The sequence below is a fragment of the Phyllostomus discolor genome, chromosome 2 (genome assembly GCF_004126475.2).
Source record: "Phyllostomus discolor isolate MPI-MPIP mPhyDis1 chromosome 2, mPhyDis1.pri.v3, whole genome shotgun sequence".
Lineage (NCBI taxonomy): Eukaryota > Metazoa > Chordata > Mammalia > Chiroptera > Phyllostomidae > Phyllostomus > Phyllostomus discolor.
Window position 1 is genome coordinate 127779893 of NC_040904.2, and position 26011 is coordinate 127805903.

Below are 26011 nucleotides of genomic sequence, written 5' to 3' on the forward strand. Positions count from 1 at the left end.
TTTCATCTTAATAAGATTGAGTATAGCACATTTTTCTCCTTAAAAAATATTAGGATTACAGTCAGATAATGAAATTCTCAAATCAGCTGTTGAACACCACAAAATGCTCTTAGTAGAAAAGGATCGTGAATTAATACGTAAAGTACAAGCTGCCAAGGAAGAAGGTTATCAGAAAGTTGTGGAATTACAAGATGAAAAGTAAGTACATAATTACCTTATTTTGTGTTAAATCTTATTACAAATGAACACATTTTGCTGTCATATTATCCTTATTGTAGTTTTGGTAACATAATTGTCATCTGTTGTTTTAGGCTAGAACTCGAGAACAGATTAGCGGATTTAGAGAAAATGAGAGTGGAATATGATGTCTGGAGGCAGTCCGAGAAGGATCAGTGTGAAGAGAAATTGCGGGCTTCACAGATGGCAGAAGAGTCGGCCAGAAGGGAACTTCAAAGTATTAGGTTATATATGTGTATATCTATTTTAAACTTTTTATTTTGAAATAATGTCAGAGCCAACAAAACATTGTAAAAATAGTACAAAGAATTCCCATATAGTCTTCACCCAGATCTCCAAATATTAACGTCTTACATAACTATATTACAATAACCAAAGCTACCAAGTTAACGTTAATAGAGTTAGGAAATCAAGTAAACATTACTGTTAACAAACCTATAGACTTCATTCAAATTTTACCAATCATCCCACTAATGCCCTTTTTCTGGTCCAAGCTCCAACCCAGAATTGCACATTGCCAGTTACTTATTCTTCTTTAATCTTGATAATAGCAACACTTTTGTAGAGGGCTGGCCAGTTATTTTGCAGATTATCCCCTGATTAGAGTTTGTCTTACATTCTACTAATTAATACATTTAATTAAACTCAAGTTATACATGTTTAGTAAAAGTAAGCAAAGTCAAAGCCACATGTCCTCAGTGCATCATATCAGTAGGGATGTGATTTGTCCCCTTATTGGTGATGTTAACTTTAATCACCAGGTTAAAGTGGTGTCTGCCAGATCTTTTCACTCTAAATGACTGCTTGCTCCTCTTTGTAATGTGACTATGGGGGGGGGGGGGATACTTTGAGACTGTAAATATTCACATCATACATTCTTTGACTAATTTTATAGTATCCATTGGTACTTCTTGCCTGGAACAATTATTACTTTAGTGTTTGCAGAAAGATGTTTTCCTTTTCATCATTCCTTCTACATTTAATTAGTTGGACTTCTCCTGAAAAGAAGAGCTTTCCCTTCTTTCTAAATGTTGTCTTCATATCAGTTTGGACACATGAATTCTTATTGCATTCTATGGGGTATACTCTTATTATAATTTATTTATTTTTGTTCATATTGCCTCAGATTTGGCCACTGGAAGCTCTTTCAAGTTGATTTCTATGTACTTTTGACATGACCCCATCATTTTTGAGTTTGTCTCTGTGTTCTGACATCACAAGATGTTCTGGACTCCCTTATATTTCCCTGCCCCAAGCCTGGAATCGGTCATTTCTTTAAGGTGCTCTGGTTCCTTCATAGTACATTGGTCAATTGTATTTAGAAATCAAAATTTCAATTCTAGGTTTACTTATTGATACTGCATTGTCATGGCCTCAGGGCCTCTCAGTGAACTGAACTTGGAAATAGATTTATGTATACACAGACAACACACGTTTATCTGTTTTTTATTTTCCTCTATGTATATATGTTAATAATCATGAGTTCATATTTCCAGTTCCAGTTCAACACCATGGTGTTCATTCTAGCCTTTGCTTTTCTTATTTGTAACTCCTTTCTTTGACAATGAGAAATGTGGCTGTCATTATTTGCAATGTATCTACTTATTTTCTCAGTCCTAGAATACACATGGTTTGACAACTGCTGATTCATAACTGAAAAACAAGCCTATTTGCTAGTGTGTAATACTGTGTGCAGTTCTGGTTTTTCTTATTAGCCTTTGGGTATATATAGTCAGGCTCTGCCTTCCAGTGTTTCTGAAGTCTTTTCTCTCCAAACCTCCCTTCAGTGGGATTATGTTTTTTTTTTTTACTTATAAAACACTTTTTAAGTTGTGTTTTGGTTCATTTCTTCCTGTTTTATTTTATTTTGGGTCTCCACCTCATCTTTATTGGTTTTATTTAACTAGATGTGGTTCTAAAATAGCATCAACATGGCTCTAAAAGAACAATAAAATAAATTCTTTAAAAAAGAATTCTTTAAAGGATTCATTTAAAAAAATGGTGCCACTCCCCATTTCCATGTTAGCATTTTCCCATCCCTCACCTTACCTGGCCCCCCAAATTAATCTCATGAGTTTCTAGTTTATTCCTCCTCTTCCTACCTACCCCATGAGTGAGAGAAACAGTTTCTTTTTCTTCCCTCTTTCTTGTCAGTATTTTCTAGAAATTGCTCCATGTTACATATTTTCCTCATTCTTTTTTATAGCTGCATTACACTTCGTTGTGTGTATATAGCAACATTTATTCAAGAGCTCTCCCAGGTTTGAGCATTTAATTTCCAATATTTTGTGATTACAAACACTGCTGCAATCAATAATCTTAATCTTGTCTATGTATGTCTTTTCATGTTGTTGGAGGTGTATCTTCAGGGTAAATTCTTGATGTGAATAATAGGTGAGTCAAAAGGTAAATGCCTGTGTCGTTTTGTTAGATAATGCAAATTTCCCTCCAAAAGAATTGTGCCACATTGCATCTCAGTATAGCGTAATTTGTATTTCTCTTTAGGAATGAGATTGAACGATTCTTCATATGCTTAAGGGCAATTTTTATATATTTTTGGAGAATTGTCTGTTCATGTCTTTTGTTACTTTCTATTGGATTCGGTTTTATTACCCTTACTTTTGGGGGGTTCTTATTAGGAATATTAGCCTTTTATCTTTGACATGTGTTGCAAGTATTTTTCCCAATTTGTCAGTCTTTTGACTGTGGGTTTTTTTGTCATACAAACTTTTTATTGTAATAAAAATTACTAATATCTTACTGACACTGGATTTTAAGTCATAGTCTTGTCCTGCACTGAGGTTAAGAGGAATTCCCTTTTTTGCACTTGAATGGTTTTGTATTTGCATTATTGAGATCCTTGATCTATTTGGAGTGTATTCTTTATGTGCTGTGAGTTGTGGGTTTCATTTTACTTCTTTGTAAATGATAAACCAATTGTTTCAGTCTTTTATTAAAAAGGTGTCTTTGCCCCAATGTTTTTTTTTTTAATCCTCTCTCGAGGACATTTCTTTCATTGCTTCTAGAGAGAGAAGGGGGTAGGGAGAGAACTAAACACACATCAGTATGAGAGAGAAACATCAATTGGTTGCCTCCAATGTGCACTCTGACCAGCAGTTGAACCTAGAACCTTAGTATATGCCCTGGCCATGGATGGACCTAGACACCTCTCAGTTTACGGGACAGTGCTCCAACCAACTGAATCACACCAGCAAGGGCGCCCCAATGATTTTAAAGACACTTTGTCATATTATAAATTTCTATTTATACTTGAGTATTTTTCTAGACTTTCTGTTCTGTTTCTCTGGTCTGTTTGTTCAGGAGCCATTGCCACAATATTTTAATTGAAGTCTTTATAGTATGTTACAATGTCTGGTTGGGTTATTCTATCTTGACTGATCTTTTATGTTTGTTTTTTTGATATGAACTTGAATATCAGTGACTAGCTCCATAAAATAGTTTGTTGGTATTTTTATTGGGATTTCTTTAAAATTTTAAACTAATTTGGGGAGAACTGATACTTCTGTGATGTTGAGTTCTAGTCATGAACAGATTTTTTTCCCATGTATTGAAATATACTTTTGTGTCTTTCAGGAGAGTTCTAAAACTTTGTGTAGTTTTGACACATTTCTTGTTTATTCCCAAATACTTAATCTTCCTCATTGCTGTTGTAAATATTTTTATTTTCTAGTTTGTTATTTTAATTTTTATTCTCTAGTTTGTTATTGTTTGTTTATGAAAACTATCAATTTTTATATATTATATATCCTGCTAACTTACTAAAGTCTTTTGTTGATTTAGTTCTATTATGAGTTACCTAGCATTTCTCAGATATATCATCTACAAATACAGATAATTTTACTTCTTTCCCAATTCTTATGCCTCTCATTGATTTATCTAATTATACTGGCAAGCACCTTCAACACAGCATTGGGTAGTTTTTGCCTTGTTCCTGATCAAGTGGAAATGTCTCCTATATTTTCACTGAGAAGCTAGCATTAGGTTTAAAGTGTTTTGTGTATATTTTATGATTTAAGAAAGTTACCTATCAATTTTTATTTTCCTGATTTTTTTTTATTGGCCCTGATATTGCAAATTGTTAAAGGTTTTTAGCATCTCTGGAGAAAATAATTTTTCCTCCTGTGGCACTATTAATATAGTATAATAATGGATGTCTGAATCCATTATTATACCCACCATAATTTCTGATCTTTCTTTGTTTAAGGTGGCAGTGTGTTCTCTTTGATGATGCTTTATGCAGTACTTGGTCTATAATTTTCTTTTGTAATGTCTTTATCAGGCTTAGGTATCAATGTTATCCTTGCTCATAAAAAAGATTAGGAAGATCTCCTTGGTTTTCAATGCTCTGGGACAAATAGGGAACAGTGGAATTATCTGGCTTTTGAAAGCTTTGTAGAATTCCCCTGTGAAATCATCTAGGCTTGTACCTTTTTCTGGGATAGTTCTTTGATAACTCTGTGTTTCTTCGATAGAAATCAGCCTGTTTAAGTTCTCTATCTCTGTTGGATCAGTTTTGATAATCTGTATTTTCATAAAAATTGTTCTTTGTTTTCAAGTTTATTTGCACAAAGGTCTGAAAATGGTGTTTTATTTTTTAATTTCACTTTTTCAATGCTTATTTTCCCTTGGTCATTTCTTATTTTGTATACATGCTTTATTCCCTCAATTACAGTTGACATTCAATATTTTATTAGTTTTAGGTGTACAGAGTAGTGGTTGGACATTTCTATAACTTATGAAGTGATCCTTCCCTGCCCCCAGTATGTCCAGTACCACCTGGCACTACCCATGTTTATTACAATATCATTGACTCTGTTCTCTGTACTACCCATACATCCCCATGACTGTTCTGTTAACTGCCAATTTGGGTTTCTTAATCTCTTTAGCTTTTCATCCAGTATCCTAAACCCCTCCCACCTGGCAACCAGCAGTTTGTTCACTGTATCAATGTGTCTATTTCTGTTTTGATTTTTTCATTTCTTTTGTTTTTTAGATTCTACCTGTAAGTGAAATTATGTAGTATTTGTCTTTCTCTGTCTAACTTCATTTACTTCTTTATCCAGCCATCCATCTGTGGACACTTAGTTTGCTTCTATATCTTGGTGATTGAATATGAAATGTCTTTTTTTGTCTCCAGATAGTCTTTGTTTAAAAGTTTATTTTGTCTGATATAGGGCCTCTCTGGGTTCATCTTGTTTAGGACTCTGTGCTTCCTGGACTTGTATGTCTATTTTCTTTGTCCAATTAGGGAAGTTTTCAATCATTGCTTCAGATAGGTTCTCAATCCCTTGATTTCTCTCTTCTTCTGGTTCCCCCATAATGTGAATGTTGGTACACTTGATGTTGTCACATAGGTCCCTTAGACTGTCCTGTTTTTTAAAACTTCTTTTTTCTTTTGGCTGTTTTCATTGGGTGTTTTCTGCTACTTGTGCCTGTGCCCACCTGGGCCACCTAGTAGGCAGTTGGCAGCTGTCCATGCTGGACTTTCAGGTACCTAGGAGAGGTTGTGCTGTGATCTGAGGCAGGCTGCCTCTAGTTCCAGGGCCACTTAGCAAGAGGTACAAGGCATGTAAGGCATGCTTGTTTGAGGTGTGTGAACCTTTAAGAGATTTTAGGAAAGTCTCTTGTGTGGACTGAAGTTGGTACCTTGTGAGAAATAGCCCCTGAAAGAGGTTCTGGCTGGTCCACGGGTTGGGTAGGGCTGGTTCTAAGGGATTGCCAGTGTGAGACAAGTTTGATCAAGACTTAGATTTGGTGCCTGCCTGTGCCTGCAGGCTGGATGGAGGGAGGGCTCAATAAAGGAACAGTGGGTCTGCCAGCACTCTAGTCCTTAGAGACCTGCCCCTCCAGCCTTTGCTCTGAAGCCAGATAATTCAGTCCCTCCCATAGGCCCCTGGAACTTTTGGAGCTGCTGCTCCAGTGCTGGAGCTCAGAGTCAGTGAGTTTGTCAGAGACTAAATCTTACACAGGCCCTTTAATAGGAGTGGCTGGGACTCCAACAGCCTTCTACAACACCTGACAATACCTGCTGATTTTCACAGCCAGATGTGGGAAATCTTCTTTTCAGCACTGGTATTCTTATTGAGGAGCCTGGTATGGGGCTGGGACTCCTCAGTCCTCAGTGAGGACTTCCACAGCCTAGATATTTCTCCCAATTTTTAACCACATGTAGGTGTCTCCACCCTTTCTACCAGTCTTAAATGACTAGTTATAGGAATTCTGTTCAGCTAATCTTCAAGTGGTTGTCAAGGGTGATTGTTATGTAATTTAGTTGTAATTTTGATGTGGTCATGGGAGGAGGCAAGCACAGCATTTACCTACTCCGCCATCTTGACTGGAAGTCTCTTCCTCTCTTATGTCAGCTAGTGCTTTATTTATTTATTGTGATAAATTGTACATAACAAAATTCATTATTTTAATCATTTTTAAGTCTATAGTTCAGTGGTTTTTTTAAACTAAGCTTTTGATTTATTGAATCAACTGTTTTTCTATTTTCTACCTCATTAATTTCTGCTTTTATCTTCATTTTGTGTTTTTTTGCTATTAAAAAGTTTTATTATTTATTTGTGTTTGATATACATAAAGTAAAATTCATCCACTTAAAAAATGTACAGCTTGATGAATTTTGGTAATTGCATATAATTGTATAATCATCACCACGGTAGAAGCATAGAGCAGTTCCACCATCTTAAAAGTTTCCCCATGTCTCTTTGTAGTTGACCTCTCCCTGATTCCCAGCCTTAAGCAATTCCTTATTTATTCATAGTGTTTCATATATTAGTAATTCATTCCTTTTTATTGCTCACTAGTATTCTACTGTAGAATATGACATGATTTTTTAATCTTTTTTATTTTCTGGATGGACAAATATGTGGGTTGTTGTTAGTTGGAGCTACTATGAATATGCTGCTATGAACATTTATGTATAACCTGTGTGCAGACATGGTTTTATACAGGTATCTCTTGTTTAAATATCTAGAAATGAGATTGCTGAGTCCTAAGTAAGTACATTTAACTTTACAACGTATGGTAATACTGTTTTCCAAAGTGGTTGTATTATTTTTCATTCCCAGTGTATGAGAGTTATATTTGTTTCACACATTCTTACTGTCACTTGTTATTGTCAGTCTTTTAACTAAATAATTCTAGTGCATGTATAGTAATATGTTGCTATTGTCTTAATTTGATTTTTCCTGATAGCTAGTGATGTTTAACAACTTTTAATGTGTTTACGAACAGACTTTTGTGAAGTGTCTGTTGAAATATTTTGTTCATTTTAAAAATTGGGATGTTAAGTTCTTACTGAGTTATAACAGCTGTTCATGTGTTCTGCATATGAGCTCTTTGTCAGATACGTGTTTGTTTTTTAAAAAACATTTTTTATCCTTACCCAAGGATATGCTTAGAAAGGGGAAGAGGGGAAGAGAGACACTGACAGGCAGACATTGATGTGAAACATCCATCAGTTGCCTCCTGTACGCACCCTGAGCGGGAATCAAACCTGCATCTCAGGCTCGTGCCCTGACTGGGAATTGAACCTGTAACCTTTTGGTGTATGGGACAACACTCCAACCAACTGAGCCACCTGGCCAGGGCTGTCAGATAGATATTTTGTCCCAGTCTGAGATGTGCTTTCTTGTTTATTTTTTGTGTCTATTGAAAGCAATTTTTTTTATTTTAATGAAAACCATTTTATCAATTTTTTATTTTCTATTTTGTGCTTTTTATATTCTGTTTAAGAAATCTTTGCCTAGCCATGTGTCACAGAGATTACCATTTTCTTCCAAAAGCTTAGTATTTTGGTTTTTACATTTAGATTTGTGGTCTAAATGATACCAGTTTTTGTATAGTATGATACCTACCTATATTTCCATATAGGTATCAAGTTGTTCCAGCATCCTTTGTGAAAGTTTAGCTTTTCTCCCACTGAATAATTGTGGTGACTTTGTTGAAAATCAGTTGACTGTACAAGCATGTGTCTGTTTCTGAACTCCGTTCTATTTTATTGATCTGTGTGTCTGTCTTGACACCAGTAGCATGCTGTTTTGGCTACTGTAGCTTTATAGTGAGTGTGATGCAGATAACACAAGTCCTCTACCTTGTTCTTTCATGTTAAGATTGTTTTGTCTCTTCTAGGTCCTTTGCCTCTCCACATAAATTTTTAAAACAGCCAGTCTTTACAAAAAAGCTTGTTAAGATTTTGATGGGATTGTGTTGAATCCCTACCTCAGTTTGAGGATAGTTGTCATCTCAACAATATTGGAGTCTCTCCAATTCATGATTATGGCATCTCTCTCTATTTAGGTCATTTTTAATTTTTTTATTCAAAGTTTTATAGTTTCCATGGTATATGTCATATTTATCCTATGTTACATTTTCTAAGCATTTTGATGTGATTAAAATAGTTATTTTTAAAATTTTACTTTCTAATTGTTCATTGCTAGCATATAGAAATATAATTAGTTGACTTTTTTTTTTTAAGATTTTTTTTTTTTTATTTTTAGAGAGGGAAGGGAGGGAGAAAGAGAGAGAGAAACATCAATGTGCGGTTGCTGGGGGTCATGGCCTGCAACCCAGGCATGTACCCTGACTGGGAATCAAACCTGTGACACTAGAAATATAATTAGTTGACTTTTATATATTGACCTTGAATCCTGTAACCTTACTAAAGTCAGATATTTTTGACTAGCTGCTTTGGATTCCTTAGAGGTTTCTGAGATCATGTCATATATGTCTTGTGCTTTCTTTATTTTACTTCATTCATTTTCTTATTTTTTGAGTTAAAAATTTAATTCAACTAATATTCATTTTATTTTTATTGGTAAAAGTGTCTAGTGCTTATTTTTTCTCACTACTTTAAGTGTATTCTATAGATAGGTGTTCTAATTATTATTTTTTAGAAATTCCCTTACTTTGGTTTGTATTTTCCTTTTCATCTGAAAGTTGTTTAAGTACAGATGTATTAATAGAAGATATAGTTGTTTAACAGAAAGTGAAACTAGCAGTTTGCCTGGGCTGCATAACAAAGTACCACAGACAAGTGGTTTAAACAATAGGAATTTTTTTTTCTTATAGTTCTGGAGGTTAGAGTTTTGAGAGCTCAAGGTGTTGGGAGATTTGGCTTCTCCTACAGCCTCTCTCCTCGGCTCACAGATGACTGTTTTTTTGCTGTGTTCTCGCATAGCCTTTTCTCTTTGCACATATATCCCTGGTACTTCTCCCTCTTCTTTTAAGGACATCAGCCATATTGGATTGGGAATTGGATTAGGACCTACCTGTACAATCTCATTTAACCCTAGTTACCTCTTCAAAGCCCTGTCTCCACATACATTCTGAATTACTGGGGATTAGGACTCCAGTGTATGAATCTTGGGGAGACACCATTCAGTATGGAACAGTAGGTTTTTGAATATTCAGTTGGGAGGGCTTTTTAAAAAAAATTTACTAATTTACACTTTTATTGCATTATGACCAAAGGATATTGTTTCTGTTATTTCTATGTTATGGAACACAATAGTGTTTTCTTTGTGACATAGGCCGTGTCTAGGGTTAAGCAAGTGAGGTGCCCAGGGTGAGAGTTAAGGAGACACCCACTCTTATGTGTTGACACTGCAACACAGGAGTCTTAGAGTGAGACTTCTTAACTTTTGTACCCTGGGCACCTCATTTGTTGCACCCCAGTCTCATATCTCAGTCCTTCATCTCAGTGCTATAACACATGATTGATTTGGGTGAACATTACTTAAGGACTAGAAAAGAAAGTGCTCAATTATAAGAATATTAAGTTTGATATACATACATCCAGAAGATCTACCCTGTTAAGTATGGTGTTTATGTCTTCCATGTGCTTATATTTCTTTGTCCACTTGGTTTTCCTTGTACATCGAGTGGTATTAAAGTCTCCTATTTTTATTAGTTGTGTGTTTGTATGTATGATCCTTTCATATCTTGTACTTTGTTGCTTCAAAGGTAATTGCTATATTATTTGTGATCAGGTGATACAGGTGATCACAACAGTTATCTTAATTGTGAATTGTGGCTTTTTAAATATTTAAAAATGCTTTTCTGTCATTTAATTTTTTTGCTTAAATACTGCAGTGTGTGATACCATCATTACTCCTCTTTTCTCATTGTCTCCATTTGTCTGCAGTACCTTTGTGTTTTGTGTTTGGTCTTTGTCAATCACTTTGTTTTTTAAATATCTTTTATAGTGTAGCATATAGTTGGATCTTGCTTTGGGCCAAATTAGAGAACTTTTTATTTTAATGGATGAGTTAAGTCCATTCAGCATGCAGTGAGCCCACGCTCACTGCAAAGACTTCTAGTCAGGAGCATGAGTAGTCTTGCTGGGACTTAGAATTATTTTCCTTTTTTTTTACTGACAGATGTTTTAAAGTTCAGGCATTTTCTCTTTACCGTTGTGAAGAGTGTGGTTTTGTGGTTTTATTTATTCTCCTTGCTTTTCTATATTGTTTGAAGGAGTTATGGATAACATAGAACTAAACATCTGTTAATATTCCACCATCTGGAAGTCCCCTATATCTGGTTTTTCAAGTCTAAAAGTGTAGTGACTTCCTAATTATATAGATTAAAGCTGAGATATTTTTAAATATTATGTTAATTAACTTGTAAGTTATGTCTTGGGATAAGGTTTTTGATTCTCCTTACCCAGAAAAGACTTACCTCAAGCAGAGATACATGTATTATTTATGAAGGTCAGCTTTTATGAACTATTAATTTAAATTTAGCTTCTCCAATTCTAGAATTATAAATCTAATGGATTTTGAGAACCAATCTTACCTTTTTTCTTTTAGGTGGGTACATTTTTCTATTTGTTCAGAACAAGTAAGTTTTTTTTAATCTCTCCTTGACATTCTCCAGAAAGGGGAAAAAGAGAGAGAGACCCTCCCTAGGAACCTCACTCTGATGTCTTATTTTATTTTTTGTTAAAATTTAAGGCTGCTTCTTCTCATTTGGGCATCTGTTGCCATAGTGATAAAATGTTCAGCATTCTGTCTCTATGACAATAATGAACTTGACCATTAGGTTTTTTTTAAATTTGTACATAAAACAGCTTTTATTCCTTTAGATGTTTTTTAACATAATCATTTTGTATTCCATTAGTCACTTTGATAATTTCTCTTTGATTTCTCCTGTTTCTTTAAATCATTTATAGTGTGTAACTGACCCCAACTTATTTTAAAATAAGGACATAGTAACCAACATAAAATGCAGCAGAGGGAACAAAAATTAACAAAATTTAATGATTACAGTTGTGATATTTTTCCTATGACAGCTCTGATTTTCTGATTTATAAGTAACTATATCAACCAGGTCTGTTTTGATCATTCATTAAAATAATCATAATTGCATCTTGTCTTATTTAGAATCTGTGATAGGTCAGAAAGAGACAATCTGGGGAGAAAAAGACCTTGCTAAGGAAATGAAAGGTCTAAATTATATAAAGCAAAAGTATCCATTTATTTACAAACAACAAATATCTGTGATAAGTAGGATTAATCACTGCTTTTGCAGGTGCTTTAAATTATTGATTACACACTAATCTCTTGTTTTCATTCATGTGGTTTCCTCGCCATTAGCCTAGATAATAAAATTATTCTAATACTATTCTGTATTTCACAAGGCTACCATACTCCACCGTGAGTTTATAAAATTTATAAAGTTGTCTGTGTTAAAAATATGTAAAAATTACAGGATTTTAAGTAAGATAAAGTATGTAGCCAGCTTGATTATGACAGTAATCCAACTCCAATTAAATCAAGCAAAAAAAAGGGGGGGGGGACTTTATTGGCTGACATAACTTGTAGAAAGGACAGAAATTGTGCTGATCTTGCGGACACCTTGATCCAGCAACTCAAATGTGGTCAGATGAGTGTGACTGCTTCTCTCCCCCCTCCCTCCTAACTTTGGTGTCTGCTTTTCTCTTACTGCTTTCTCTGTGAGGCCAAGTCTATGTTTTGAGAACAAAAGAAAACAAAGTTTTTACTTGATTAATCAAGTTAGAAACACCTAGAAAAGGGCTTGGCTCTGGTTTACATACCCACCCCTGGGTCCACCACTGTGGCCAGGAGGCAGGACACTTGGATTCAACCCAGGCTTTATGCTTATTTCATTTGGAGGGGGAGAGATGTACTGAGTAGTTTGTTATCAGAAATGAGGGGAGGTATGCTGGGGAAATAGCAGGAATAACTAAGGGAAAAGGAACTTGATCATTTAAGATATCCTGTAGTGGAAACCCATTATCTTTTGCATTGCCTAAAGTCAAATCTGTATTTTCCATTTGTGGCTTTCTAATTTTTTTCTAGGTTTTTGAAAAACTTGTTATTTAATATATCCTCCTTTCTATTTGTACTCCATCTTGAGATAAATTATCTGTTGTATAACATCTTAGTATGGAGTAGGAGACTTTTACTTGGCCAGTTGAACAAGTTCTCTTCCAGAAGCTGAACTGCAAAGTAAGTGATGGAAGAATATGTGGCAGCATTTGAAAGGCCAGACAGTTCTTGTGGCTTCTCCTTGATCGTGATTGTGGTCAATTATTCTAGCTTGGTTCTGGTTCTGAGGTCCCTGGTGATTCACTGAGTTTCATATACCCACCCAGGAAAGCCCCTTTTTGCTAATAATGTCCAAAATTAATTTCCATTGCTCAGAAGCAAGAACCTTGCTTTCAGTGGATTGATCTAAGAACTGCCGTTTTTATGAAATTTATTTTAGGGATCTTTAACAAAAGAGGAATCACAACTACAAACTTCCCTTGTTTGCCATATCTATTGCTTTCCCTTGTTTATGGAGACTGACATCAAATGAAGCCAGGAGATAACACTAGAATCTTCATGTCTCATGTGGAATTACTAGCCACATACAGCTATTTAAATATAATTTTGAATTATTTTAAAATTTAAAAATTAAAAATTTAGTTCCTCAGTTCACTAGCCACATTTCAAACAAAGGAGTCAGGGAGCACAGTTGGACTATCAGTCCCTTGAGAATAGGAATTGATAGTTTTAGTTTTGGTTCTGTCTTAGTTTTGCATTGATGTATCCGTGACACTTAGGTCTGGGCCCAGCATTTGTAGGCCCTCAGTAAATACTTGAATGTTGAAATGACACATATCAGCTGCCTGCCACAAAAAAACCGAGGCAGTAATCCATAACTGGAGCATTCTGTACTTTGAAGAAAACTTGGAACAGTTCCATCTCACTGTTATTCCATATGTTTCCATTTAAACTTTTCCATGGCTGATTTTTTTTTGTACCTTGGCCCTCCAGTCTACCCACTACTTCTACTTCCATTATTTCCATAATTATTTTTAAAATATAAAGTACTGGACCAGGTTCTTTCTCATTAGTCATCCTTCTTCACCTTTTGACTGCTCTCTACCACCAAGCCATTACAGCTCTCCTCTTAACATTTTTCTGTAACCTCTGAAATCCCTGTTCCATTACAAAAATTTTTAGCAGTCTCCACGTACTTTTAAACACCCCCTTACTGAAACCTGACTTTGTCCTGATGGCATATTACCTGGCAGCCCTTTTAAGTGGAAATTATTCCTCCTTTACTCTCTTGACTTGAGCGAGGGACCAAGAAAGGAAATCAGTATTTCTTAACACCACTCTTGTTTCCAGACCACTGACTGACCTGTTAAAATGGTCTTTCCTTGGTAGTCTTGCTTCATCCATTATCTTCTTCTTCACTTAAATCTTTAATTTCTCTACCTCAGACTCTTATTTTGTCTTCAGGGTCCAGTTCACACTGCATTTTTCTTATGTAGCCTTTACTGATCTTCTAATGAGAATTAATTGTGTTTTCTTTACTTTCCTCTTGTACTTCTGTTATAAGAATTATTTTACTTTGACTTATTGTAACACATTTTGAATATTCAAAACCTTCTAATCAAGAGACATTGTACTTTATTCCTAAAGCTTAGCACTGTGAAATAATATCTACCTGTTTTGAACTCTTGTTACTATGATTTAAGTACCTGATTTATGATTTAAGGTCACTGAGTATATTCCTAAACCCTGATGATCTCTATTAAAGTTTCTTTCTATTTCTGTTAAATTCTATTATCCCTTGGAATCCTAATGTTTTTCCTTAAAAAAAAAAATCTTCTTACCAGTTTTAGATTGTAACCCAGCACTGCTTCAGCAAAGTGAACTGGAGAAAACTTTGTGCATCATGTCTTATATTCTACCACAGTAGTATTCTTACTCTTTTTGTGTCTTACTGGTAGTCAAAAGCTCTTTGCCGTTGGTTTCTTTGGCTTCAATCTTTCTATGGATGTCATAATTGTTTCTCTTTATACTACTTAACTTATTTAGAAAGCTGTTAGGTTACAGATGCTTGTTTAACTGACTCCTGTTTTACGGATTTACCCAGTGTATCCAGAATCTCAACCAGACCTAAAATAACTTGGAGCCTAACTCTGGACTTGAGCTGGGACCTGGTTTTTTTCTCCTTTATTGTCATCTTCATGATTTTGTAGAAAGAGACCTTTATTAACTGATAACCTAAGCATGAAGCTAATAACATTCATAAACATTTAAGGGGAGACATGCACAGAAAGTTTGAGAGATTAATAATATAGCTCAAATTATCAAATAAAGAATATGACTGTCAAAGAAGCAAAGGAAGAGCAAGATTGGCCTCTTCCTTTAGCTCTATTGCTCCTGTCGTTTGTATGTAAATATCTCAGAAAGCAGTGGGCGTGATAGTTTCTTCCGTATCATATTGTCCAATCATCTTACATGTTTTAATGTCTAATCCAGGATTTGGGTTGGTTTGCTCAGTCCATCAGCAAATATTTGTTGAATTCTTATTAGTGTTTAAATCACAGGCCTAGGCCTTTGAGAATGTTATCTTCTCAATGAGCAGTTCTAATTGGGTTGATAAATGCTAAGAATGCCAAACTCAAAATAAGTGCCAAATGAATTATATTTGAGATAAGTGTTCGGAGAGTTTTAAAAAATGGAAAGATTGAGGGCTTGTCCTTCAAACCTACTTAGCATAAAGTCTTTCTCATAAGGTTAGTCATTTGGTCACCAGAGAGACTCTGTTTTAGAGCTCCATCTGAGAACATATTCCTTTGAGAAGAATGCAAATTGTGTGTTGATTCATCTCAGGGATGAAATTTATAATATATTCTGTAGAATGTAGTATGTTATCCTCTACTAGATAGTTTTCTTTTAAACCCTGAATTTAAAATCAGTAAAATTGCAATGTAATGAAGTTGGAGAGGGGGACACTAACTTAGGTGTTGGGAGACTTGGGTCCTAGTTTCTTTTCCTTACATTTGACACATGCTTTATTGTTGCCAAAAAGTTTTACATACATTTTTTGATTACTGTGAAACAAACTCCTGTGGAACTCTTTTAAAAATATGTATTTTATTGTTTATGCTAACACAGTTGTCCCAACTTTTCCCCTTTGCCATCCTCCACCCAGCACCCCCTCCCCTACTGTTGTCCATGTCCATGGGTCAAGCATATATGTTCTTTGGCTGCTGTATTTCCTATGCTGTACTTTAAATCCTCATGACTATTCTGTAACTACTAGTTTGTACTTCTTAATTCCTTCACCTTTTTTGCTAATCCTCCTAACACTGTTTCCACCTGGCAACCATCAAAATGCTCTCTGTATCTTTGATTTTGTTTCTGTTCTACTTGTTTATTAATATTGTTTTTTAGATTCAATTGTTGATAGATATGTATTTATTGCCACTTTATTGTTCATATTTTTGATGTTCTTAAAGCACACCCTTTAACATTTCATGTAATATTGGTTTGCTGCTGATGAACTCCTTTAGCTTTTTCTTGTCTTGGAAGCTCTTTGTCTGTCTTTCTATTTTCAATAATAGCTTTGCTGGGTAGAGTAATCTTGGTTGAAGGTCCTTGCTTTTCATTACTTTGAATATTTCTTGCCAGTTCCTTCTAGCCTGCAGAGTTTCCTTTGAGAAATCAGCTGACAGTCTTATGGGAACTCCCTTCTACAACTTATTTTCTCTTACTGCTTTTAAGATGCTCTCTTTGTACTTAATCTTTGGCATTTTAATTATGATGTGTCTTGGTGTGGGCCTTTTTGAGCTTATCTTGTTTGGAAGTCTCTGTGTTTCCTGGATTTGTATGTCTATTTCCTTCACCAAGTAAGGAAAGCTTTCTGTCATTATTTTTTTAAGTATATTTTATTGAGTATACTATTACAGTTGTTCCACTTCCACTTATTTGCGCCCCCCCCCCCCCCCCGCTTGGTAGCCCCCTTCCTGCCAGCGTTCCACCCCTACCTTAGTTCATGTCTGTGGGTTATGCATGTGAGTTCTTTGGCTTCTCCATTTCCTATACTATTCTTAACATCCCCATGTCTATTTTGTTCTTAGTAATTACGCTTCTTAATCCCCACACCATTTCTCCCATTCTTCCCCTTCTCTTTCCCAGCTAATAACCCTCCAAACGATCTCCAGACCTATGATTCTGCTCCTGTTCTGGTTATTTGCTTAGTTTGCTTTTTTTTTTTTCTTTTTTTTTTTTTTAGATTCAGTTGTTGATAGTTGTGAATTTGTTGCCTTTTAATGTTCATGGTTTTGATCTTCTTTTTCTTAAATAAGCCCTTTTAACATTTCTTATAATAATGACTTGGTGATAATAAACTCTTTTAGCTTTACCTTGTCTAGAAAGCACTTTATCTGCCCTTCCATTCTAAATGATAGTTTTGCTGGATAGAATAATCTAGGTTGTAGGGTTTTGCTTTTCATCACTTTAATGAATACTTCTTGTCAGTCCCTTCTTGCCTGTAAAGTTTCTTTTGAGAAATCAGCTGATAATCTTATGAGAACTACTGTGTAGGTTACTCACTGCTTTTGTCTTGTTACTTTTAAGATTCTCTTTTTATCTTTAACCTTTGCATTTTAATTATGATGTATCTTGGTGTGGGCCTCTTTGGTTCTAACTTGTTTGGGACTCTCTGTGCTTCCTGGATTTGTATGTCTATTTCTTTAAGCAAATTAGCGAAGTTGTCTTTCATTATTTTTTCAAATAAGTTTTCAATTTCTTGCTCTCCCTCTTCTCCTTTTGACACCCCTGTGATTCAGATGTTGGTATGTTTAAAGTTGTCCTAGAGGTTCCTAAACCTATCCTCGTTTTGTTTTGTTTTGTTTTGTTTTGTTTTCCTTGTTTCTGTTCTGGTTGAATCTTTATTTCTTCCGTATGTTCCAAATTGTTGATTTGAACTCTGGCTTCCTTCCCTTCACTGTTGGTTCCGTGTGGATTTTTATTCATTTTACTTAGTGTAAGCTTCATTCCTTCCTTTATGTTATTGTCATACTCAGTGAGTTCTCTGAGGATTCTGATCACCAGTGTTTTGATTGGCATCTGATTGGCTATCCCTGTTTCACTTAGTTCTTTTTCTGGGGACTTGTTCTGTTCTTTCATTTCAGCCATATTTCTTTGACTCCTCAATTTGACATCCTCCCTATATTTGTTTCAGTGTTTTAGGTAGAGCTGCTTTTTACTCTGTGTGTAGTAGTGTGGCCTATGTAGAAAAGGCACTTGCAAATTGTGCAGTAGATAATAGCCTTAGATAATGGTGAGGGCAGGGCAACCAGCTTCACTGTTTTGTGGCTGTGTGTAGTGGGAGGGATTGGAGATGGGACAGTGCCCCTGCCTGGCTTCTGGAGGTTTGCCTGGCACTTGCCCTGTTTCCAGTCACTTTATCCACTTTCTGTATGCAACTGGCACCCTTAACAGCTGCTACTCTGGTGGTGAAACCCAAAATGTGGGTGGGTTTGTATACATTCTAAGTCTGTATGGGCCCTTTAAGTGGCAAAAATCTGGCAGTCTCTTCTGCTGTCCCAACCCCCACTGGTTTTTACAGCCAGAGCCTGGTGCTAGAACCCTAGACTGTGTCATCTTGCCTGGGGCTAAGATCAGTACTCCCCAAGGTGTCCCTCTCGGTTTTTATCCACCATACATTAATGTGGGACCATCGGTTCTGCCACTGCCAGTGCCTCTCTGCGCCATACCCCCTCTGTGTCTGTCTCCGTGACTCTGCCACTCCTACCTGTGGGGATGAATGTGGCTTCTTTAAATTCTTGGTTGTAGGACTCCCATACAGCTTAATTTTCTGATGGTCCTGGGTTTTATTTGTTTTGAGATCTGGTTGTAATTCTTTCTATGGTTGCGTGAGGAGGCAAAATATGTCTACTCTGCTTCTCTCTTGACTGGAACTCCTGTCATTATATTTTAAAATAGGCTTCCAGTTTCTTGCTCTCTCTCTTCTCCTCCTGGTACTGCCATGGTGTGGGTATTGGTTCTTTTGAAGTTGTTCCAGAGGCTCCTTACATTATTCTTATTTTTTTTTACTCTTTTTTCTTCTTGCTGTTTTGTTTGGTTATTTTTTGCTCCCTTATGTTCCAAGTCACTGCAAGTCACTGATTAGATTCTCAGTTTTATCCACTGTACTACTGATTCCCTATAAATTGTTCTTTATTTCAATTAGTATATTCTTCATTTCTGACTGGATCTTTTTTATGCAGTTGAGGTTCTCACTGAGTTCTTTGAGCATCCTTATAACCAGTGTTTTGAACTCTGCATTTAGTAGGTTGCTTGTCTCCATTTTGTTTAGTTCTTTTTCTGGAGTTTTGTTCTGTTCTTTGATTTGGGATATGTTCCTTTGTCTCCTCATTTTGACAGCCTTCCTGTGTTTGTTTCTATGTATTAAGTAGAGCTGCTATGTCTCCTGGCTTGGTAGAGTGGCCTAATATAGTAGGTGTCTTGTGGCACAGCCTCCCCTATTACTCAAGCTGGGTACTCAGGGTGTGCCCACTGTGTGAGCTGTGTACACCTTCCTGTTGTAGTTGAGCCTAGGTTCCTTGATTGCTATTGGCACGTCCAAGGTAAACCACCTCCTGTGTTCTGTCTGGGGTCACACAGCATAAGCTACAAAGTGATCTGCAGATGGCTGCTACTTGGTCTAGTCTTGGAAGTGTCCATTCAAGACTAGTGCTGGCTGCTACTAGTGCTGGGCCTGAGGCAACTTAGTGAGAGGTACAGGGCTCACTGAAGCCAGATGCTATTTGTTTGAGATAACTTAGAAAAATCTGAAGCATGAGCCAAGACAAGCCATTCACATGGAAAAGCCACTGGAAACAACTTAGGTGGGCCCATAAGTTGGGTGGGGCAGGGCCTCAGGGAATCACCAGGTTGGGACAAAAAGAGTGACCCTTGTTGGAGTCTCAGATATGGCACCTGTCTGCCAGCTCTTTGAGGGAAGGACAAGTCAGTTTCTTTCTATGTCTCTGATGTCTTTCAATCTGCTATTCCTGCTCTGGAGCTCAGAGGGAGTGAATCTGGGTAAGTCTGTGTGGGGGACCTTTAAAAGGAACTGCTAGGGAGTCTAGAAGTTTCTGTCTTCTATAGCCTCAATCCCTGCTGGTTTTTACAGCCAGAAGTTATGGATATTTATCTTCCTGGCACTGGAACCCTGTGTTGGGTGGCCTAGTGTGGGGCTGGGATCTGTAACTCCTGAGATATCCCTCCTGATTTTTATTCACCACATGGGGGTGTGGGACCAGCCTGTTCTGCATCTTCACCCCTCCTACTAGTCTCTGTGTGGTTTCTTCTTCAATTCTGCATTTGTAGGACTTCCATTTAACTTGATTTCTGGTGGTTGTGAATGATGGTTGTTCAGTAGTTTAGTTGTAGTTTTGATGTGGTTGTGTGAGGAGCCAAGAGCCGTTTTTACATACAATGCCATCTTGGCCGGAAGTCCTAGGTCCTTTTTTGATTGGGTCGCTTGGTAGCCATGTGGTTTAGCCTAAGTTTGTTAAGTGTTAATGTATTATCTGTAAAATTGGAATAATAAAGATGACTGCTTATGCTTATAGGTTTGTTGTAAGAAATTACTACAATGAAAATTGGCCCACCTTAATTAAAAGCCTATTATATTATGACATTATGGTAGGCATTAATGATACAGTTTGGAGCTCCCTAACCTGGTAAAGTGAAAGTGAAGTAGCAGGACATCAAAAAGCATTTTGTAAATTGTAAAACACTGTATGGTCGTAAAGTTTCTTCTCCTAAAGTGGATTACTTTCTGATGCCTTAGCAACACATTATGTGCTCTTCCACCAAAGACCATCTACTCAGCCTGTTCCCTGTGTTTATCAAACTCCTATCTATCAGATTTTAATCTCCAGGAAGTTTTCTCTCATCTTCCTAGACAGACCTGATTTCTCATCTTCTCTATGACCATAGTTTGTAGATTTTTCCATAGCAAGATCAGGAATTTATGTTAAATTTTAGTTGTATGTGAACATGATTTGGCTGCCTGAAATCAAAATCTTTATCATTTTATCTACCAGTTTTCAAAGCACAGTGCCTCGTGTTAGTGCGGGGACTCAGTAAAATGGTTCTCTAATTCAGTGAACTATATGGACTGTGGATCCTTAGTAATGTCTTTTGTTGGGTTATGATTTTCAGGTTAAAACTTCAACAGCAAATTGTGAATACTGAAAATGCAGAAAAAGAGAAAAATGAAAATTCTGAACTGAAACAGGTATGTTTAGCAAACATTTTGCTGTATTTTTTAAATGTTTTTTAAAATCTATATTCTGAACCTTTATGGGAATTTTATATATCAATATTCTAAAAATCTAATCACTATAATCAATAATGTGATGATGAACTTGATACGTAAAGATAAATGTTTAACTCTCTTTAAGCTCTAGTAAACTTCTTTTGTTAACTGCTGATTTTCTTAAGATGTTTATACACTGTGGCCCATGATGAATTTTTTTAAATCATAGTTTAAAGGATAGTGTTTTGATATTCTTAATTTTGAAAATTGAGTCCTGGCTGGCATGGTGCCGACCTGTGAACTGAAAGGTCACCGGTTTGGTTCCCAGTCAGGGCACATGCCTCCACCGCACCAGGTCCCTGGTTTGGGGTGTGTGAGAGGCGACCAACTGATGTTTTTCTCACACGTCAATGTTTCCCTCTCTTTCTCCCTCCTCTCCCCTCCCTCTGAAAATAAATAAATAAAATCTTTAAAAAAAAGAAAATTGATTTGAAAAATCATCTGGTTTTTAAGTTCCTTGTGTGCTTGACTCATATCTTCACATTTCTCATTACGTGAGCTATTCCTCATATACCTGTGAAATCTGAGAGCTGTACTTTTGGAAGGGAGTTTATATTGTAACTAAAGTTACTTGGATTCAGGAAAGATATATATATATATATGCAGAACACTGAAAAGGGTTCTTTACTGAATTCTATATATATATATATTTTTTTTTTTTGCTTAAAGTGTTTTTTTTTTCTTTTAAATTACGAAGTAGTGAGGATTTTATTTTTAGGATTTGTATTTACGCAGTAGCTGGCATTGCTTTGCATATGAAGTTAAAGTTTCTAAGTCTCAACTAGAAGGGCATAGTGTTTGATACTCTGAGAGAAGTTATCTAGTATCATTGGCATTGGGCTTTCTGTTATCTAAGGAGAAATAGTAAGTTCCTTGGAGGTTGCTTGTTCAGTTAGCTGTAATGCAGATTTAGGATTTACAACTCCAGTTAAAAAGAAAGATTTGAATAGTTCTTCATGGAGAAATTCATTCTAAAATAGAAATTGGAGATATTCATACCATAACATACCATTTTACATTATTCTTCTGTCAGTTGGTCTTTGGATATATAGTCCTATCTTACTTGGCTTTGCTACCATCAGGAATCTGGTTTCTTTTGACTCCCGAGTCTCATAATTGGTTCTTTAATCCTGAGGCTCTTGATTCTCTGCTTCCAAACTTCTCTCAGAGGGTGGCTATAAGTTAAAAGATAGTGAAAGAAAAATGAGGTCTTGTGAGGAAGTGTTACTGTGTCCCAAGTGAAGATTATTTGGATATAATTTAAAAGTGATGTGAATCTTCCCAGCCTGTTAATTTGTAACAAGATAATTACAGGCATACATGGAAGATATTGGGGGTTCTGTTCCAGACCACTGCAATAAAGCAAATAGTGCAGTAAACTGAGTCAGAATATTTTTGCTGGTAGGCGGCAGGGTTGCGGTGGGTGGGGGCGGGGTGTCTTGCCATGAATCTGTAAAAAAAAAAGTACAATATCTGGGAAGCACAATAGAGCAAAACACAGTAAAACAAGTAATACGTGTAGCTACTTTTCATGTGCAAAATACTCCCAGGTAAAGGTAAATCTCTCTGTTCTCCTCTAATAAACCTTCTCCCCACTCCCAGTACCTCTTCCAGCCTGCTCATTTTTAGAAGAAGGGAAGAGGACTAAGTGGCAGATTTAGGAATATGGTTGTTGATTGTTTCTGGTTATATTAAGAAATGATCTTATGCTGATGGAAACGAATGCTGCTATTTATTGTTTCATTTCAGAGTGTCTTCACGGGCACATCAATTGGGTGGGTCATTTGTGAGGGAAGATGCATAGTATCCTCTGCCTCTGACACTCTACTAAATTTTCTTAGTGACCTTAACATTTCTCTTCTTTCTTTTATTTTTAAGCAAATCAGTAGTTTGCAGATCCAAGTGACCTCACTTACACAATCAGAGAATGAATTGCTGAATTCAAATCAAATACTGAAGGAAATGGTGGAGCGGTTAAAACAGGAATGCCGAAATTTAAGAAGCCAAACTGAAAAAGCACAACTAGAAGTTGAAAAGTAGAGTTTGCTTTTTTTTTTAATGTACAGCTATTTCTTTTTTTTCTGCTATGTTTTATATAATTATGTCAATAATGATTCCATGTTGAATGTGTTTTGGGAGCTACTTTACAAATACCCTTTGACAGTATATAGTGAGTAATGCACTTTCTATTTCTAGAGAATCAGGTTTATAGACTTTTGAATTCTTTAAAAAAAAAAAAAAGACACTTAGGGAAGACAGCCCTTTAAAATTCTCCCTGACCACAGTATTCTGAAAACCCTTAAAGAACAACTTCTTTATTCTTTGAGTAAACGAATACATTTCTTACTTCAAATATCTGTATTATTTTTCTGAATGCCTTATAGGTAGAAATTTGGTTATACCTGTGATAATATTTGTTTAATCCTAAGAGTTAACATCCATGTTTTACATCCATTCTTCCAACAGGACATTGGAAGAGAAACAGATACAATGGCTGGAAGAAAAGCATAAGCTTCATGAACGTATTACGGACAGAGAAGAGAAGTACAATCAGGCCAAAGAGAAACTGCAGCGGGCTGCGACAGCGCAGAAAAAGGCAAGTGGTTCTTATCAGAGTGATTTCTACAGAGTAGAACATAATTAACTACTTTAGGAGAATAAGGTGTATAATTAAAACTGAGATTTTACTGATGTTTAATTTGATATTTAAACATGACATTTTAGCATTATGGAATGCTAAAAGTGGTGTAACATTGAGATTAGAAAATAGCATTTACAAATGGGAATCCCAGTGTTTTATAATCAAATATAAATGCTTGTGTTGTTGTTTTTCCCTGTGTATATCACTTTTCTTTCTTTCAGGCCATGGAAGTACGGGGCTTTGTATGGGTATTATTGGGATATCAGTGAATTTTCTTATGGCTTGGGATGATGTTAGAAGTTCTCCTTACGCTTTCTTTTACCATTTGATGCCTAGAAGCCACTAAAGCCAAATGTGAGCTGGAGATCACCAGAAATTATAAGAGCTGATTTGATCTTTCACAGAGCAATTTTTGTGTTGAGGTTTTAGAGATAAGTATCTTAAATATCAGATTCTAATTATTGAGGTTAGTTTGGGTTGACTTCTGTTGGTGCACAAGTGACATCCAGTGGTGACAGAGATTATCAACTAATCGCAGGTATACCAGAAAGCGAGGAGGAGATGGTATTTTAAGAAGCCTGCAAAATAACCTTTCATTAATATTGTGATCTAGGCTGAATTATTTTCGTACTGAAATATCTGCCAAATGATGGGTATGAGCATAGTAAATATCCATTTCACTTTTTAAAGTGTGATATGTGGATTATGGTTTGAAGCCATGGAAATTGTTAGGCTCAACTAAGTGAATAATCGTACCAAGAACTGTTCCACCACGTAGGACACTGCCCTAAGGGCTTACAACTTGAAGTATAGAAGTATATATAATTTTAGGGCTGGAAGGAATTTAGCATTCAGATAATTTTTCAGATTAAGAAACTAAAGTGGTAGGTAGCCAAGATCACTTGACTAGTACGAATCATTGCTGTGACTAAAACCTGTGCACCTTTCTATTCTCAATCCTGTGCTTTTTTGGGCACTATTACTCTTTTATTTTCCCACTTTCTTTGATTCCAAACACTTTACTGTTTTTCTCTTTCTTGTTGGCATAGTACACACGAGTGTTGTTTCTTGTGGCAGAATAATCACTATGAAAATAGTTTCTTTACCTCAGACTCTTCCCTACTCAAGTTAAAGATATGAAAATTTTGGCTATAATAATAAATATAATTCATAAGAGTGCAACAGACATTTTAGGCTCTTCAAAGGACAAAAATTTTAACTTTTATGCAGAAAGACTAAAACAAGTCACCAAATTTTAATTCTAGGGTAGAAAGCATAATTATTTAGAGCTACTTTCCTGTGAGAGGTTCTTATAACTGGGGAATAGCAGCTTTATTTTTTCCCCTGGTCTCACTGTTTTTTTATGACTCTAACCTTGTAAGTACAAAGCTTAGATCATTTCTGGTAAGTGTTTTTTGACAGAGTCTTTGGGTAATGATATTTGCTGTGTTGATCTGTGTGGAAAAGTTTGACCTGGTATCTGGAGTTGGGACGCTCTTCCGTGAGTGATGGCCTCTCCACAGTTTCGCCACACATTGTCGAAGTGTGGATATGAGGGTAGATCTGGTATGAGCACAATGAGTTGTGCTTCTCCTTTTGAGTCACTTAAAGTGACAGCTTGTTATTTTTACTCAAAGATATATCTCTGAAGTAATCCTTGGTTAGATACTGTTATGAATTTTTTTAAATGAATCATAGTCTTGAAGTTGTAAAATACCTGTTGACTGTGTTGTGCAGCCTAGTATTTATGCTGAGGGGAAAATAAAAGCCATGATTAATTTCTGCCCTCGACGACCATATAATCTAATTGGAGAAATAAGATAATGTGCAATACGTAAAGAATATTAATCACTCCCAGGTGCACACAAACATTTCAGCACTAGTGTGCCAGAGAGGAGAAAGCTTGAAGACAGGGAGGCCAGTTAGGAAGCTATTATAGTATATTTAAAATAAGGTAAGAAGTCCGGAATTTGGGCTTGGGGTATAGGAATGAAGATGAAAAAATGGAAGTATTTTATCCACAAGAGGGTATAGTTAGAGTTATATAATGGAATTAAGAACATGTGTCAGTTGAGTAGAAGGAGAAGATACATTTGACTAAAAACATGTCAGATATGAAATGATGGCTGTGTGTCCATGTAGACATGTCCTGGACTCTTAAGTGGAGATATTGTATAGATAACAAGAAATTGTGGGCTTGGAGATGAGTCATTCAGACTAGAGATGTATAGACACTTGAGAGTTTGGAGATGATGGAAGATTTATAAGAGGACTAAGAACTAAGCTGACTTAAAGAGAAGCTTGATTTACTGGAGAATGGTCATAGAGGTAGAAGCTATAGTGTGATGTGGTAGAAGCCACAGGAAAAGGAAGGTCTCAGAGATATGTGGTCTTTAAGCATGATTATGTAAGAGTTCTTGAGCTGTGACCAGTGCAGCTCAGCTGGTTGGGCATCATCTTGCA

The 26011-nt window shown here is 36.1% G+C and overlaps 1 protein-coding gene across 2 annotated transcripts in view; it reads left to right on the forward strand.

The window, feature by feature from the left end:
* CEP83 (centrosomal protein 83) overlaps positions 1-26011 on the forward strand; it is a 139520-nt gene that overhangs the window by 97641 nt on the left and 15868 nt on the right. For both annotated transcript variants that reach the window (XM_036018559.1, XM_036018560.1), the window contains exons 9-13: positions 54-198; positions 312-461; positions 20751-20826; positions 22786-22943; positions 23374-23503. In XM_036018559.1, coding sequence (XP_035874452.1) covers positions 54-198; positions 312-461; positions 20751-20826; positions 22786-22943; positions 23374-23503 — 659 coding nt within the window. The remainder of the gene's footprint in view (positions 1-53; positions 199-311; positions 462-20750; positions 20827-22785; positions 22944-23373; positions 23504-26011) is intronic.